This window comes from Balaenoptera ricei, chromosome 5 (genome assembly GCF_028023285.1).
Source record: "Balaenoptera ricei isolate mBalRic1 chromosome 5, mBalRic1.hap2, whole genome shotgun sequence".
Lineage (NCBI taxonomy): Eukaryota > Metazoa > Chordata > Mammalia > Artiodactyla > Balaenopteridae > Balaenoptera > Balaenoptera ricei.
Window position 1 is genome coordinate 29323410 of NC_082643.1, and position 18525 is coordinate 29341934.

At 42.6% G+C, this 18525-nt stretch overlaps 1 protein-coding gene across 3 annotated transcripts in view; it reads right to left on the reverse strand.

Moving 5' to 3' along the window:
* ZNF827 (zinc finger protein 827) overlaps positions 1-18525 on the reverse strand; it is a 178355-nt gene that overhangs the window by 102087 nt on the left and 57743 nt on the right. For all 3 annotated transcript variants that reach the window (XM_059922572.1, XM_059922571.1, XM_059922573.1), the window contains exon 5: positions 4767-5000. In XM_059922572.1, coding sequence (XP_059778555.1) covers positions 4767-5000 — 234 coding nt within the window. The remainder of the gene's footprint in view (positions 1-4766; positions 5001-18525) is intronic.

An 18525-nucleotide genomic window follows, 5' to 3' on the forward strand; every position in this document is an offset into this window, starting at 1 on the left:
AGCCATGTCTGCTCAACATGCCCTTGTTCCTAGATACAGCAGAAGTTTCCACTGGTGGGCCCCAATCGGAGCTGAGGCAATCAGCTGGAATTTGGGATTGGGACTAAGACATTTCTGTTTAGGGACTTCCTTGGCGGTCCAGTGGTTAAGATTTCGCATTCCAATGCAGGGGGTGCAGGTTTGATCCCTGTTCAGGGAGCTAAGATCCCACATGCCTCGCGGCCAAAAAAAAGCAAAACATAAAACAGAAGCAGTATTGTAACAAATTCAATAACGACTTTAAAAATGGTCCCCATCAAAAAAATCTTTAAAAAAAAAAGAGACATTTCTGTTTAGCTGCTCTTTTGAACAAGGGGTATACTCAGAAGGTGATGGCAATTGTCATGTTCTACCATGTGGGCTGGATATCAGAAAAAGTCCATCTGTATGAGCAGAGAAGCAGGGATGGGCAGGGACCTCCTGGCCTCCATACGGTCTTCCAGTCTCTGGCCTCAGGGGATGCCTGACACCCTACTGCATCCCTACCTTTGGGTTCATTCCAGAAGTCAACCCCAAACCTGCACCTTCCATTAAATTCCTCTTTCCTGCCTCAACTAGCTGAAGAGGATTTGTTACTTACAACCAAAAGGGCCCCAATTAAAACTGTTCACAAAGCCAGTCTCTGGGTACCTTTCCTCTCTGCTTCAGTTCACCTCGGAGATTGAATTCACCTTAAAACTTCATCCTAGCCAAGTTACCTGCTTCTAAATATCTCTGCACTAAAGCCCTTTCTTACGTAGGTGATTCCCTGAACCCTACATCACTATGTATTTCAAATCCAGGACCTGCCTGGATTCCTCTACAAGAGGCAATTATAATTTATATTTCTCTCCAAGACTAGGTGGGGATAAATGAATATAAATCAGAAATGAATATAAATCGATGCAGTTTCCCTCTTTGAGCACAGAAAAAGGAAAACCAACAGACGTATTTTGAATCAAGGTCTAATGTGAGGTTTTATTTACCATGTTAGATCAATTTAAATGTTTACTTTTTCATTAATGATTCTGAATAGCTCCAGCTTTCCAGCTACTTCTTTTTTGTGGGACTCATATTTTTAAATGGCATTCTTATCTACTACTTCTTGGTTCAATTATACATGTGGTACATTTTATATATGCACGACCAAGGTAGAAGAGGGCATTTCTTTGTTTCTTTGAGCGTAGCTACTTCTTTTTTTTTCTTTATTGAGGTATAGTTGATTTACAATATAGCTACTTCTCTTAAAGCACAACAGAGACAGAGCAGATAAAACTTTGGGTCACTTAGAGCATTACATCACATCTGTGATAACACATCTGTTCTCTAAGTTTTCAGAGTCACTAGACGTTGCAAAACCAGAGATTAAGACTGACTTGATTCTCTTAGTCTGTCTGATGTAACCTAGTCTCTCTATTGGATTTCAGGATTTTGGCCTCCTTAAATCAAGACTTCTGGGAATTATCTTTGGCAAATATACACTTAGCAGAAAAGTCTGATTATCTCGGCTTTCTCATGTCATGTAACAACAAGTAGTCCCAGACACCCAGTGGTTTCCTTAGAGCGGGTTGCTTTCTTCATGGTAATCAATTTACTTGGTCCAGCTGTCAGGCACTTGACTGCCCAATTGACAACTGGAAATAGGAAGGAAGAAAACTCAGATTTTCCTAAACACACAGTTAATGAAAAATTTCACCTGGTTGTTAACGCATCTGTGTTTTCCCCATAAAACATACATGTTAATTTGGAAAACAATATGCCTACAGAGGTTTCTCCACCTAGGAAAGTTTCACATGATATTTGACCTGGCCATGTGCCCAACATCCATCGTGAAGGAGTTAACATAAATTAATTTAAAACCGGAAATGAGGCAGCCAAATGGTTGACTAGTTTCGTCTTGCTAATTCGAGGAAAAGACCGAAAGGGCCTAAACTACGACAGGTCGTAGCATTGAATCTCAAGGAAATAAGTAAGAGAGATGAAAAATCCTCTGATTCCACATGGTAGCTATTCTTTGGGTCAAAACTGAAAGAAGGAAAAAAATGTATGATAATGCATGGGACGTACTTTTCTCACCTAACTCTTCCTAAACATATGGATTTTCCCCAGCGGGACAGAAGACCATAAATGAAAATTAGCAAGGCAGGGACTCCCACCCACAGGAATACCTGCATCAAGGCTTTGGGGTATTAGACGAGGAGCAGCCCTGACTACCTGCACAGATGCTTTGAGAAACGCATGACTACTCTTGTCTATACCAGGAAATAGCATGGAAAGGAGGGCCTGAAGACACTGACAGGTCCTTTCCTCAGATGGCTTTCAGGGCGTAAACATTGAAATTGTTAAAATTATAACTTGAGGAAAGACAGCATAGGCGGTTTTTTCCTAACATCTTCCTTCTTCCAAGAGCACCGAGCCATCCGTGATTAGAAACCCTAATATCCACTTTAAACCTAATAAAGGGTGAGTCCTCTTTACCTTGCGGCTTCGGAATGAAAAGACATTTGTGTTTTTTTTAAGTCACATTCCTATTTTTAGGGCTGACTTGGAAACTTCTTCGCAGTTTAGTGACCACAGTCTGCTAGACTGTAGCAGTATGAAGTTCCAAGTGCAAATCACTGATTGAATGAATTCCATTGCCCTGGATGACTTCTGACTAGACCACAAGCATCTAGAAGGTAGAGACTGTGAAGCATATTTCTTTGACCTAAGTCAAAGCATACAGAATACTGGAAAATTTTTTCAGGGCAAAACAATAATTATCTTAGTCTTCAAACAAGTTTTCATTTCCACAGCATGAAGCAGGGCAGATGACCTGTGGAAACACGACCATGTCATCCATTCAACTGTTATCTTTTTTGTTTTGTTTTTGTTTTTTGTTTTTTTAATTTTTGGTCACGCCACACACCTTGCAGGTTCTTAGTTCCCTGACCAGGGATGGAACCCGTGCCCTCGGCAGTGAAAGCGTGGAGTCCTAACCACCGGACGACCAGGGAATTCCAGATTCAACTAGTGTCGAACCCCACAGCACGTGTACTCACTAACACCCCACATAAACATTTAGAAGAGCCATTGCTGACCAAAAATATCATTAAATGTGCATGGCTGCCTACCTATATGCTATTTCGGGAACCTCTTATTACCTAGGAAATGATTTCATACTTCATTGTCTCAAACTGCATCATCCAAAAGGACTAAGATAAAATGTTTTCCTTAGAGAACATCTTTCCTGAAATCTCATTATTGCATATTATCTTTTGGTGCCACCCTAGCTTCCTCTGCTCTCAGTGCTGGCTGCACAGTAAACTCTGAAATAGAAATATTGCACACTGGAATCTTACCACCAGGAGGGGATAGGAGTCACTGTTGGAAGAGCGTGAAACTCTATGTTATGGGAGAAGCATTAGAGAGCTGTGTGACCTCTCTGAATTGACTGGAAAACCAACAGACAGATTACTGCATGTCACCAAGACCTTTTGACACAGGAGGGAGGGTTCAAAGTATGTGGGCTCGAACATCATTTTTTTAAACTTGCAGCTTTTAGCAATTAGCACAATCTTGCTAGAACTCCCATTTACATAGGAGAAGCTCCGTTATCACTGCGAAGTTTAGAAAAATGGGGCGACAAGGTAATAACTGTATTATGCTTTATCTGTAACAAATCATGTCCCCCGGAAGTTCCAGTGTGTTTTAAATTAACATCAAAGGAAAGAATTCTTAACCCCACCAAATGGCAAATACAGGAATTTCAACTGTTCTAATACAACAACCCTAAGTAAATAATTATTAATTTCTTACTTTCCAACCTACTGGTCAACCAGAAACACAGAATTGCTGGTGGAATTACACTGGGAAGGGGTCTCCCTAATACATATCTTGCTTTCATCCTACAAGCACACCAAGTTACAAAACTGAAAACAGTGTTTGATTCATATTAGTATTTTGAGTAGAGTCTCTAAAAATTATTTTTAAGCAGCAGCGAACTAAGGATGGGATATGAATTGGTAAGTACTATTATTTACATAACTTTTCTTTCCATGTTCTTAAAGTCATACCTTTGAATTTTAAAACACACTAAATTTCTATCTGTTCTGAAGGGCATGGGGCAGATAGGAGACTGGGTGGGAAAAAATCCAAAATACATGAATTTCAAATTATAACCCATTTTGCCAACATTTGATAGGCTGAAATGACATTTAGATACTAATAAAAATTATTTGTTTGCCTTAAGAACTTAGATTAATCACTGTAACATTCCATTATGAGATTTTCTATTTATAAAATCTTATTGCTACTCTATCGGTAATCACTTCAAGTGCCATCTTAATGGTTTATTAAGTTCAGAAAAATATTTTTAATGGTTCTTAAAGAATATAGTACAAAAACACCAAACAGTGCAAGGTCCTCTATTAGGAAAGAATAGCTATTTTGATCAATTGACAGAAGTGCTTTGAATGTCATTAGAACCCATTTAAAATTATGACCTACAGCATCTTAGAAAACAGCACTGTTTTCCAACAATTTGCAGGCATAATCAGGAAAGGGTTAAGACAGGTACACGGCTGACATCCGCAAACAGACTCACACACAACACAGGAATTTTAGCCAAGTAATCCAATCATTCCTGAATTCACCTCAATAATGTGATATTGCCGCCATCAGGCTAATTATAACCCATGCAGGAAGCAGCCCAGGTGGCTTGCAAGTGATGGTATCAGAATGTGAATATTTTAGAAGAAATCAAGTACCTGATAGTTTCATGAGAAGTTCAGATGCTGCTTTGACTGACATATCCCGCCTTAGTACGTTGCCCTTTGCTTCCTGGGGCTTAAGGGTGTCCTCAGAGACGCTCGGGGCTGGCACTTCAGACTCGGGGCTGAACACATAGTTGGACCGAGGCAACGTGGCACTTAGAGCCTCCTCTTCCTTAGGTTCCTCTTTCACTTTAAAATTAAGATTCATGGGCTCCTTCTGATTTGCAGCTGTCAAAAGAAGAAAAGGATTACACACATATACATGTATGAAAGGCCAGTCCCACTCTTAGCTGTTCCCAACTTAATGAAGTATACAGTGCATGATCACATCGTGCCTACACAGGAGGGACCACAACCCGATCAAAATAGGCTGAGCCCTGAGCACAAAAATGGAAGTCACTCCATGAGCGTAGGACTTTCAGAAGAGTGCGGGCTTCTGAATCTTTGGAACCTATCGTATTTTAGGAAGCGCTGCCTCTACAAAGTGTTTGGGCATTTTCTCTTTGGTTTCCAGTGTCTTCTTTCCTGTATATGCTGCTGCCTCTCTGACCTATTAGCACTCTACCTACCTAATCCTATTATAGAATAATGCTTTCAGACAGTTATTCTGCCATAAAATATTGAATATAAACATGAGTCAGAGGCAAAAACCAAAGCAAAAACCTAGACTGCGGTGGTCAGGTGAGGATGGAGAATTTGCCAAAGAGAAAAGCTCAGAATGGAGATATAACACTTTTGCCTTATTATAAGCTGATGCCACTGTCCCACAAACAGTGGGGCATGCACTTGGCATTGTCTTTCTGGTCAATATCTGTAGCCCAAGTTATCTTCGAGTCCACAATGGGCATTTTTAAGAGAAAAAAATTTTATTTTGGAATAATTTTAGATTTGCAGAGAAGTTGCAAAGAGGGGTCAAAGACTTCCCCTACATCCTTCACTCAGTGTTCCCTAAAGTTAACATCTTATGTAACACCATGGAGCATTTGTCAGAACGAAGAAATTCACATTACTATGATCTAAGATCCAGATTTTATTCAGATTTCACCAGTTTTTCCACTAATGTCCTTTTTCCATTTCTAGCATGGTTGGCTGGTGTGGAGTGTGTGGTCAGGGCAGAGCTAACTGGCCTATTATGGGATAGATTCTGTGGTTTGGCTACACCTTACCAGGCCTTCACCCACTGAGCTACATACTACTTCCTGGTCTTTCTTGGGAAAAACCAAGAAGGAAGACTAGCAGCCTCTTTTACCACTTGTCACTTTCACAGCCATCTTGCTCGCCTTTAAAGGGCCACATAGTAGGACCTTTAAGTTGGTTAATTTAGATGTGCTGGTATTTTAAGAAACAAGATCTCATCCTAATACAGAGTTCTTAGAAATGCTTCTTAGAATGAGCCTTGGGCTTCCCTGGTGGCACAGTGGTTAATAATCCGCCTGCCAATGCAGGGGACAAGGAAGGGTTCGAGCCCTGGTCCGGGAGGATCCCACATGCCACGGAGCAACTAAGCCCGTGTGCCACAACTACTGAGCCTGCACTCTAGAGCCCGTGAGCCACAACTACTGAGCGGGCACTCTAGAGCCCGTGTGCCACAACTACTGAGCCTGCACGCCACAACTACTGAAGCCGTGTGCCTAGATCCCGCAAGCCACAACTATTGAACCCTCATGCCGCAACTACTGAAGCCCACACGCCTAGAGCCTGTGCTCCGCAGCAAGAGAAGCCACCGCAATGAGAAGCCTGCGCACCGCAATGAAGAGTAGCCCCCGCTCGCCGCAACTAGAGAAAAGCCCACACGCAGCAACAGAGACCCAGTGCAGCCAAAAATAAACAAATAAATAAATAAATTTATTAAAAAAAAAAGAATGAGACTTAAGCCCACTCCTGCTTAACAACAACAACAACAAAAAGGATGAAAATATATCCCCAAAGGGCACGCCTATCACCCCCTGCCCACCATCTACCTCCAGCCAATACCTAGACACAAAGTCCTTTCTTTATACCTCATGCCCTTCGAAGAATATCCCTGCTGGAGTCACAAGTTCACACAGACCAGCATATTTGGGAACTGGACCCCAGAGGGCTAAAGTGACACTTGGAAGTTTTACTACCAGAAAGATGAAGAGCTAAGACAAGAAGCCAGGTGCATGGGCTGCCCACCCTGTGTCCCCTGCCTAGCTCCACTACACCACTCCTCCATCTCTGGTCCCTGTGTTACAACAACACCTGAATGTAACTTGACCTTCAAGTCTTTGCTAAAATACCACCTTCTCAATGAAGACCGTGACCACCCTGATCAAAACTGTGATGCCCACCCCATAGTACCCGCAGTCCCCCAAACTCTCTTACCCTACTCTAATTTTCCTTTTTTTTTTTTTTTTAATATTTATTCATTTATTTATTTGGCTGCGTCGGGTCTTTGTTGCGGCATGTGGGGTCTTTCGTTGCCGCACGCAGGCTCTCTAGATGTGGCACGTGGGCTCCTGAGCACGTGGGCTCAGTAGTTGTGGTGCGCGTCTTAGCTGCCCTGCGCCATGTGGGATCTCAGTTCCCTGACCACGGATCGAACCCGTGTCCCTTGCATTGGAAGGTGGATTCTTAACCACTGGACCACCAGGGAAGTCTTCCCCCACCTTTTTTTTTTTTCAATAAATTTTTTTAAAGTCTTTATTGAATTCGTTACAATATTGCTTCTGTTTTATGTTTTGGTTTTTTGGCCACGAGGCATGTGGGATCTTAGCTCCCCGACCAGGGATTGAACCTGCACCCCTGCATTGGAAGGCAAAGTCTTAACCACTGGACCGCCAGGGAAGTCCTTAATTTTCCTTTTTATCCAAAATACTTATCACCAGACAACATCTTGTTATGGATTGAATTGTGTATGTCCCACCTCCCCAAATACAAATGTTGAAGCCCTAACCCTCACTGCGACTGTATTTGGAGATAGGGAGATAATTAGGTTAAACGAGACCATCAGGGGGTGGCCCTAATCCAATATGACTTGTGTCCTGAGAATAAGAGAGACACAGAGGATGTGCACACACAGAGGAAAGACCATGTGGGGACAGAGCAAGAAGGCAGCCATCTTCAAGCCAAGGAGAGGCCTCAGGAGAAACCAAACCTGTCAGCACCTTGATCTTGGACCTCCAGCCTCCAGAAGGGTGAGAAATACATTTCTATTGTTTAAGCCACCCAGTCTATGGTATTTCGCTATGGCAGCCCTAAAGACTAATCCATACTACAGAATTTTCTTATTTATTATGTTAACAATTTATGGTCTATTCCTTCAACTCAAAGGTAGGCTTCATGAAGGCAATAATCTTTGTTTTAACGCTGATGTATCTCGAGTGCCTAGAACTGGGCCTGGCACACAGCAGGAGCTCAACATATATTTGTTGAGTAAATATAATATGTTGGTCACAAATCAGTGACATCTGTTGGCACTCCATTATTACTTGTGGTAAACAAAAGCTACAAATCCCAAAATATTCCACCAAAGGCAATCGGAAGTGCTTTCCTCAAGTCTGATCATGAGACTGGGGATAAGACCTTCCAGATAAAGTTAAAAGCTCTGCTACTACCCCACAGCTCTTACTGAGGTGTCTCTGAATGATCACTTGGACTCTGGCATTACTAAAGGAGGAACCCAGAAAAATCTCAAGGAAAGTGCTGAAAATCTAGCCCTCTGGGGACAGTGCCATTGGCATCTGAGCCCAAGGGAACAAAGACAGTCTCTAGGGCAATCTTCAAGCATGTATTTTGGACCTCTACAGAAGGAGGTTCCTAAGAGGATTCTGTTTATCTAGCACATTTCTCCCCTTTCAACCACTTCCAGCAGGAGGGCGTGGTTGCTGGCCACCTCCTAAAGCTTCTCTCACCCTAAACCTTTCTTCCAGAATCCTTCATAAAACCCTTTCCAAGAGCATCCTAAGTTTGTCACGATAGAGTAATTAAATGGTGTGCTGTCGGGGACTTCCCTGGTGGTCCAGTGGTAAAGAATCCGCCATCCAGGTTTCCCTGGTGGCGCAGTGGTTGAGAATCTGCCTGCCAATGCAGGGGACATGGGTTCGAGCCCTGGTCTGGGAAGATTCCACATGCCGCGGAGCAACTAGGTCCGTGAGCCACAACTACTGAGCCTGCACATCTGGAGCCTGTGCTCCGCAACAAGAGGCCGTGATAGTGAGAGGCCCGCGCACCGCGATGAAGAGTGGCCCCCGCTCGCCGCAACTAGAGAAAACCCTCGCACAGAAACGAAGACCCAACATAGCCATAAATAAATAAATAAATAAATAAATAAATAAATAAATAAGCTCATTTGTATCATTTAAAAAAAAGAATCTGCCTTCCAATGCATGGACACAGGTTCCATCCCTGGTCGAGGAACTAAGATCCCACATGCCGCGGGGCAACTAGGCTCGCGTACCACAACTACTGAGCTCGTGTGCCTCAATTAGAGAGCCTGCATGCCACAAACTACAGAGCCCACGCTCTCTGGAACCCATGCGCCATAACTAGAGAGAGAAAACCTGCACACCACAACTAGAGAGAAGGCTGTGCGCCGCAACGAAAGATCCTGCATGCTGCAACTAAGACCCGACGCAGCCAAAAAAATAAAGAAAATTAAAAATAATAATAATAATAATAAATAAATGGTGTGCTGTCTATTAAGTCTGTAACTTTGATTCTTTGGGTAGGAACAATATAAAGTGAATGGTTATATATTTTTAAAAATGCTTCAGGCTTCCATCTTTTATTTTTGAAACTTTAAAAAATTCTAAGTGAGCCTAGGAAAGAGATAGGAAACTACTGAGGCCCTAGAAGCAAATCCCAACTGCTGGAGAGGGCAACCACGAAGCCAATGCTCTCTGAAGATATAAGTAGCTTCTGGGAGCATTAGTCAGAATATGTGCTACATAAGACTTAAGAAAAAAAAAAAAGATATTTGGCATTATTAGTACAACCCAGATTTAACAGAACTGTAATAAGACACTTTAAAAAAATAATAGACAAGCTGTATGTTGCTGTTTTATAAACTTGCAAGGTACTTCATACCTGGTTTTCATTCTGACAATGTCAAGAATGGCATAAAACTAGTAATGTGCTAGGGAAATGTAAGTATGGCTAATGACATATCAAAAAATATGTGGGAAACACTCATTTGTCCAGATTTTAGTTTCCCAAACATTGGGATCTAAATAGATGATGTAAAAATAGCAATATGAAGGCTACCCTGCTTTTTTTTTCAATTACCAGAAATATTTACACTGAGAATAGTGCATAAAGCCCTATATTTTAACATCAATATGACTGCATAATTGCCATCATTTTTTTATTATCTTAATTAAAAAAAATTTTTTTTCTATAGGGAAAGGTGAAACTAAAGTTGTTTTCTCTTTGGGGAAATTGCTAAGAGAAAAGCAGTAATTTAAGACTCACTGCCTAGCCTTTACTTCATTCTTACCACTAACAAGAAGATGGGTGCACGTATGGAACTCAGTTTGTAAAGGACTTTCACAGCAACTACCTTGACTTCCGTTTATGTATCGTTAGGCTTCCAGACACTCCACTTAATGCGGTGAGGAAGCCCCACTGACCAAGAGCTCCCTTCTCTCACTGTTCAAACACTTTGCCACCTGAGAAAATTATGATTAAAAATTATGTACATCTGTAAGTTCATGTGCTCGATGGAGTTGGGCTGCCATTGAAAGGAAGCAAATCAGCTTTTTCTAAATCAGGATTTAGAAAGGATTCAAGACAAAGGCTAATATGGGAAAGGAACGGGAAAGCCACTGGGATAAAATGATTCCAAGCTTCTAATTCTAATAGGCCAGCATTAATGAGTTGTAAAAGGAACCCGTCTTTCCGGCGAGGTGTCCTCAGTACACTTCGAGATTCTGTCTAAGCCCCTCTCATCCCCACCCCCAGGACAATGCTGTATAACTTCCTTAAAGACCATTATTTGTTTCAGTAACGCACACAACTAGCATTTGAATAGTTATACAGGAATTGATCCTTCCATCAACCACAAGAGACAGGCATCGTTACTACCTTCATCTTGCAGGTGAAGGAACTAAGGTCCCAAGAGGTTAACAGACTGACTTCTCCAAATCAGAGACACTAGACTTCAGGGCTTCTGGCTGAAAATGCGCCCAAGCGCTCTCCTTTCTCTCCAAGATAGTCCAAGCGCCTTTAAGAAGGAAACTAACTCAAGCAGTTGCACTGTGGGCTCTGGGCAGAAGTGATACGATGTGAACTAAGCATTGTGAACGAGAAATGAGGAAGGGTGGCGTGTAAGCTGAAGGAAAGGCATGTTTTCTGGTGGGGAAGAATTTTATGAAGATCTAAGAGGGTGGAAGAGGAAGAAGGGACGGCAACATGACTGTTACTGCTCTGTTTTGTCCGTTTCCTCTGGTGAAGGAAAACGACACTTTCCTTGAGTTTAATAAGACCCAGCTCTCTTTCAGTTCAGACTCTGGCAATTTTGTGACTGCTGAACTGGTACATGAAAAAGCTAGGCCATTGAGAATTTTACTTACTAGCTCCCCCTAAAGCAGAGCCAAAGACCCTTGGACCTGGAAGGGACCACAGATTTGGTGGTTTTCAAACAGTGTCCCAAGGAACCAACCCTAGGATAAGCTTCTGGGGTTCCAATAAATGTCGGTTTCCAATGTAAGCTTTTAAGATTATTGAAACTAATTTAAAATTTAATTTTAAAATGTGGACCCTCAGCTCTGTTATATATAAAATGTCAAGTCACTGGAGACCACTGATAGGTTAACTTGAGTTAACAAGTTAATTCAGTTTTGTGTATCACTTGTGATGCAGTTCTCCCTACCTCTTAGGAGTGGCAGAGTTCTAGTAATATGTCATAAATAAGGAAGTGCTTGGCTATACACTAATCTTTCCAAAAATTCAGGCCTGTGCATGTAAAACTGTACAATTATGGTACGACTAGAGTCTCTAGGTATGCCTCAAATCAGGCTTTCTCAACCTCAGCACCACTGACATTCTGGGCTGGGTAATTTGCTGTGGATGACAGTCCTGCAAACAGTAGGATGTTTAGCAGCACCCCTGGTCTCTACGTACTAGATGCCAGTAGCACTTCTCAGTCGTGAAAACAAAAATTTCTCTAGACATTTCCTTACTCTCCCCTGAGCATGCCTCTGGTTGAGGACCACTGCCTTAAATTAGGTGCCAGGGTAGTTTCAAGTGTATCTGCTTTGGTGAAGCTTCTGATCATGGCTAACAGCCAGACAGAAATATGTAGATATACACATATTTGGTTCTGTCATTTATAGAGCACTTAATATGGGCCAGGGAGTATGCTGTTTCCTTGGATTAATTTATCTGATCCTCTCAACGACCCTCTGAAGTAGTTACTACCATTATCTCCATCTTGTAGATGAAGAATCTGAGACTAGCGAGATTAAATAAACTTCCAAATAATGGTCTGAGTAATAACCAAGTAGCTAAAATAGAATTATCGATGGCTTTAGTACATGCTGAAAGTTTGGGGTGCTTCTTGTCTGCCCTTTATCGTGATAAGGAATAAGGGCAATTGCTAAATGTTGTCAGCTTTGAAGCAAAAACTTTTTATTATTGTACTCTTCTTTCAAGCAGCTGAATACATTTAATTAAAGGGATCCTGAGATTACAAGGTGAATTGTTAAAAATCTTATCTCATTTGCCACAATGTCGCTGTGTAAATGGTATTTCTTGAAGCTGCAATCAGCAAAATAAATTTAGAAATACACTAGATGCTTATACTGCTGTAAGACCTCATCTTAACATAACACTAATTTCACGTGTGTGGGATTATCACTTAGCAACTATTTTCGAATTGCTGGACTTTGAAAATAAATAAATATAATACATGAGAACCTAAAAAATAAAGTTAAATTTAAAAATACATTAAACTACATATTCTTTGTGTTTTATATATTGAGTCTGCCCTTAAGATTTTGTTTGGAAAAAAATGGGTTTAATGTTTAAAAACAAACAAAATGAAAACCATTACTGCTTTCCACTCCCTTACTTTACAATAAGAAAACAGAGTCTCAGAGAATGATATGACCTTTTTAAAACCACACAGCTCATTCATGAAAGAATCAGAATCAGAGCTCAACTCTCCAGATCACAAATCAGGGCTGTTATAACTACCCAAGTTCCCTTGTAAGTGTATGTAAGGATGTATGATCTGTCTGGGCACCTGGGATTTTTTGACAAGTTGATACACTTTGGGTGAGAAGAAAATAAATTGCCTTCGGAAATCATAAGGAAAGCCGAGATTTCATGAAATAATAATTAATAACAGTGAAGCATATTATATTCAAATAGAATGTTTATTTAAAACATTAGCTAAATATTTTCAAATCTTGCTCTCTCATAAGGTAAACTACTTAATTGGCCTTAAGTCATTTTATATTTAGTGTTTAGCGGAGTTTTAACCATCTTATATTTCTCATTATATTTCATTATCTCTTTCATCCCCACCTGAGCTAATCCTCGGTCACACTTCAGTGTCTATGTCTGCGGACCAGGGCCGCGCAGGTCCCCTGTGACAGCTACTGAGATTATAGACATAGCGACAAAGGGAAAACAAAAGAGCCTTTCGAGCAGGGTCAAGGGTAATAACAATAGGCAGTGCCACAGAACTTTAAAATAAATAAATAAGGCTTTTCTCCGTGAACGAAACTACTACAAGCCACACATAATGAGCGAGAGCAGCTATCTGCAGGAATCCACTTAACAGACAGGATATCTCCCTTGTCAAAAGCAGGAAGGACCAGTCCTGGAAAACCGATCAAGCCTCTAGCCGGGAGTAGATGGGAGAGAAAACTGCATTTTAAATTCACGCTATTAACACATCCAAAGAATGAACTGTAGGAACAGCCGTGGAGTGATTTGCATGTAAGAACAGCTTGAGGTGACTTGAGACTGGAAAAAAAGAAAACCTAAAGATTGGATCATATATTTCCAACACTCTTCAGGGAAGTCGGTGACCATCTGCCCCAGATGACATCTGCTCTTGATTGTTACACTTGTCATTTTAAATTACTATACTGACATTCTGGTTCATACATTGGTATTTTAAGGGTTTTTTGTCTTTGTGGAACACCCAGTGAGTCTGAAGAACTCTGGGCGTTGGGAGACTGCAAAATGGTCATCAGGATCCCTTCTGCCTGAAAACCCACCCCTTTTGCCATGTGACTCCGCAGATCTTCCCATCAGGAGGTGGAGCAGATTATCCCGCCCTCTGAATCTGGGTTGGAGTGGCTGGCTTCGGTCACTGGAAGGTGGTGGGAGTGACGCTGGGCCAGCTTTGAGCCCAGCCTCCAGAGACCTGGAGCACTTCTGCTCTCTCCTTTGGAAGCCAGCCCAGCTGCCATGTGGGCGAGCCCAGGCTAACACACTGAAGGATGGGACACCCTGGGGGACAGAGAGAAGCCCTCCCAGCTGGGGCTCACCTAGACCAGCCATGCCCTGGCAACCTGGCAAGGTCCTGCAGATGGATGAGTCAGCCCAGACGAGACCAGAAAAAGCACACCGGTCAGCCATGCCCAACTGCCAATCCCCAAACTCGTAAGCTAAGTAAATGGCTATTGTGTTGAGCTGCTAAACTGTGGACCAGTTTGTTACTTAACTCCCTGTGTGACCGACTCCGGTTCCTAGATTTGGCCCCAGAAGCTGAGGTCCCGGCCAACACCAAGGTACTCACACCCTTTGAGGCTCCCTTTGAACAGCCTGCTTTCTTCCCATGGACCACCTCTTTCTTCCGTACTCTTTATGGCACTACGGAGCTGGTTGTGAATTTGTAAATCTTTTTTAAGTGAAGCAATACCACAACCTCTGAAAACCTGACTCCCAGAATATATATGACTAATGGAATACCTTTCTTATCATCTACCACGGAATACATTGTGGATGATACAAAGATAAAGACATTATAAAGGAAACATCATCCCCTGCCGCTGCCCCTCCCCACCCCTTAGCAATCTGAAATATAGTTGAAGAGGCAAGACTAAGACACAAGCAGTAATACAAGTGTCAACTTGGATGTTAAGATTCTAAGTATCACTGGAGCGGGGAGTAGGGGTGGATATCACAGCAATAAAGCGCAATGTGGCTAGAAATTCTCTACAAAGATACAGAACCACTGGGGGTCAGAGGTGCATTAAACTAGTTATTTTGTGGGGTTTTTTGGGCCACACCGCACAGCATGAGGGATCTTAGTCCCCCGACCAGAGATCGAACCTGTGCCCTCTGCAGCGGAAGCGCAGGGTCCTAACCACTGGACCGCCAGGGAAGTCCCTAGTTATTTTGGTTTTAATAACATTATTAATTCTTTTTAGAACCCCCCTCCCCCATTTTACCTAACAGGAGGAAGATTTATGGAACTCCATGTTTCCAATGACCGGACTCCTGGAACATGAGGGAAGGCAGGTAAATGGAAATGGGGGGCAGGGGGAGTGTCTACCAGCTGGTGAAAACTCAGCATTTTTCTTGAGAGGAGTAGGGATACCATTATTCAGGAGAAAGAAGCCAGGCAGGGGCACAACCTGACGCCAGAGGTATCAGAAGAGTCCATTAACGCCTTGGAGGCCTGGCGGCGGGGAGGGAGGGTCCTGGGGCGGAGGAGGCATCCGGGAGGGAGCTGGTGGGCCAGGAAAGGCCGCCCTCGAGGGATGGATTGTGGGTGTATTTTGAAGACACAAAAAAATTTAACCAGATTAGTGACTGAATTAGCATGCATTAAAAACGATGTCATGGTTTGAAGCCAAGGAAAATAAACAGTGAAGCAGACTGAGGTCAAAAGACAGTTCACTCGATTGAGAAAAAAAAAAAAAAAAATTAGGTAATAGCTCATTAAGTGGTCAGGAGCCAAGCTTCATAGTTAGGCAGTGCTGAATCTCTGCTCTATCCCTCGGTCGCCAAAACCTACTAAGCCTCAGCTTCCTCATCTATAAAATAGGTTTAACATTAACAGGGTGGTTGGGAAGGTTAACTGAGAAATTACATCAAGTTGTTGGCACCGCGCCTGGCTCACTGGAAACCCATCTGATTAGTAATAAGCCTCAGGATAACAATAGTAGAAGTTGTAACAATAGTAACAACAGTAGTGAGTGGAAGAAAATGTACTTCTGAGGCAAGGAAGAAAATGACCTGGATTCAGTTTTGCAGAAACATAGAGTTTGATCAATTTTCCCAAGAGTCTATCAAGATAAACAACTACTCTGCGGACAGTTCTGGAATGAGATGAACTCTATCCAGCACAGTGAGGAAAGAAACGTCTGGATTCCAGTGGCAACCCTTCTACACTACTGACTTCCGGTCTTGGTTTCCTCAACTACATGCTTGTTACGAGCCATTGAAGACACACTGTAACTGGCTTTACTGTTACTACTCCATCTGCACTAAACAATGCCTGAAAAGCCTAAAAGTATTAGTACAACTTCCGGTGGCATCGAACATACGACATTCAGAGAATGGCTCCCTTGCTGGGGACTCTGACTCTACAAAGACAAGGGCAGAGAACAGAGCCAACTTCCAGTTTCACCACTTCCTTACTTTGTGATTTGGGGAAGGGGATGCTGGAGCCCAGCTGCCTGGATTAGAATCCCAGTCCCACCACTTACTAGCTGTGTAAATGTGGGCAAGTTTCTAAACCTCTCTGTTTCTCAGTTTTCATCTGTACAATGGGAATACCAACAGTATCTTCCTCTAGGGTTGTTATAAAGTTCAAACGGGTTAAACGGCAAGGAGCAGGCACTATGTAAGTGATTGCTAAGGAAAAATCATAAACAGTGAGTCAGTGTCACAAAGTCTCCATCCCTGGAGGCCTGAGCACGTGTGTAACTCCAGGTCCCACTTTCTTGTTACGCCACCTGTTCCCTTCTGTGACTCAGATCAGCCCTCATCTCGTGGAGCAGCAAGTCACTGAAAAACAAGAAAGCGTCACACTCTCCCTCTCATGTGAATCACCCACCAGGTTCGGTAAAATCCAGGATTTCAATAGGACATTCGGGCTGCCTGAACATGTGAGGGCCCACAATGTGGCTTCTGACACCAGGAATTTTAGTCAAGTGATCAGTGAGTGCCCATCATGAGAAAAGCCAGGCAGGGTTAAAAAAAAAGGGCCAAACTGAAGATGCAAAGGAAGACTGCCAACAATAAACCCACCGGGGGTAGGCACACTTAGGCGTGGAGAGAGCCCCAGCTAATGGCACTGAAGCCTGAGGGCGTGAATGGCAGAAGGCTGGCACTTCCTTGGTAGAAGGATGCTAAGATGTTTGACAGAAAGCCAATCAGAGCCACCAGGTAATAAGGATGCCTCGTTAACAGGCATCTCCCGGCCCCGTCCTTCTTCCGCAGCACAAACAAAGGTATCACAGGATAAGGAGCTGCCCTTTACAGACAAACCGTATTGTAACTACAGATGCATAACATTATGGGAAAGAGATGGAGGTGGCGGAACAAAGGCCCATGGGAAACTGCAAGATACAACACAAACGTTCACCAGCTGCCCTTCGTTTATTCAAGAAAACCTTTGCCATTTTACCACTGAGCTCCTAACACATTCGAAACAGTTCAGCGTGGACCCATTTGCAAGTCACTGTTTTCCAAAGTCCACCCCTCATGGTTAAGATGTTTCGGCCCGAATTTTATGAAATTAATAGAATGTGGGAGACAGGATAAATTTTTTTGGCCAGTTTCCAAACTAAAAATAGTTGAAATGACTTGTATCTTTTATTTTCAAAAAACCAAGTACAAAAAGATAAAAAGATATTCCCAGCCAACAACTGAGATGCCAAGTTTCTGTCAACTGCTTGGTTCTAATTTGGAGAGTTAGATTTAAATGTGATATCTTGAAAAGTGTAGTTTTCAGAAAGAGAAATGATGTAAGGCCACAGCAGGCAACTTTTAATCAGGCGTCTAATGATGATATTCCCAGTTCCTAGATGTTCTAGATGAGTCTTGAGACTTTCTAATTCTAACTGGAGAATACCAAGATGCTTCTTTTAATTCTCCTGTCATGTGGCTCCACGAGGGAAAACGTGGGGCTCAATGACCATGACTCACCCAGGCCTCCAGTTCCTGTTAACCTTGACCTATAGTGAATGCCTCAGACCCATCCCAAACCACCAGGCCTTTTTCATGGTCTTGGATAGAAAGTGAGGGAAGAGAGCTGCACTGAAAAACTATAGGTGTACTGAAAAACAAACAAACAAAAAAACAGGTACCAAGTTTATCTTCCACATCAGTGGTCCTTAGTCCTGGCCGCATTTTAGAATCGTTTGAGGATTTTAAAGAAAACACCAATGTCTAGGGACTTCCCTGGTGGTCCAGTGGTTAAGACTTTCACTGCAGGGGGCGCAGGTTCAATCCCCGGTTGGGGAACTAAGATCCCGCATGCCACGCAGTGTGGCCAAAAAAAAAAAAAGAAAAAGAAAACACCAATGTCTAGGTCTAGGTCCTATCCAACTAAATCATAATTTCTGGCAGTGGGGCTGGACCCTGGCATTTAAAAAAAAAAAAACTCCCCAGGTAAATCTAATGTCAGTCAAGGTGAGAGCTGCTACTGGATAAAGGAGAGAAGGCACAGAAACAGTAGGAATTTTATCTCCTCTCCCCAGCACAGCCCCAGTCATGCGGCTACTGAATCCCTTGCCCTGACGTGCGACAGTCTGCATCTACCTTTTGGCTCCCAAGAAAGATCTATGCAAATATGCAGGGCTGCAGCCCTCAAAGGCCTGCC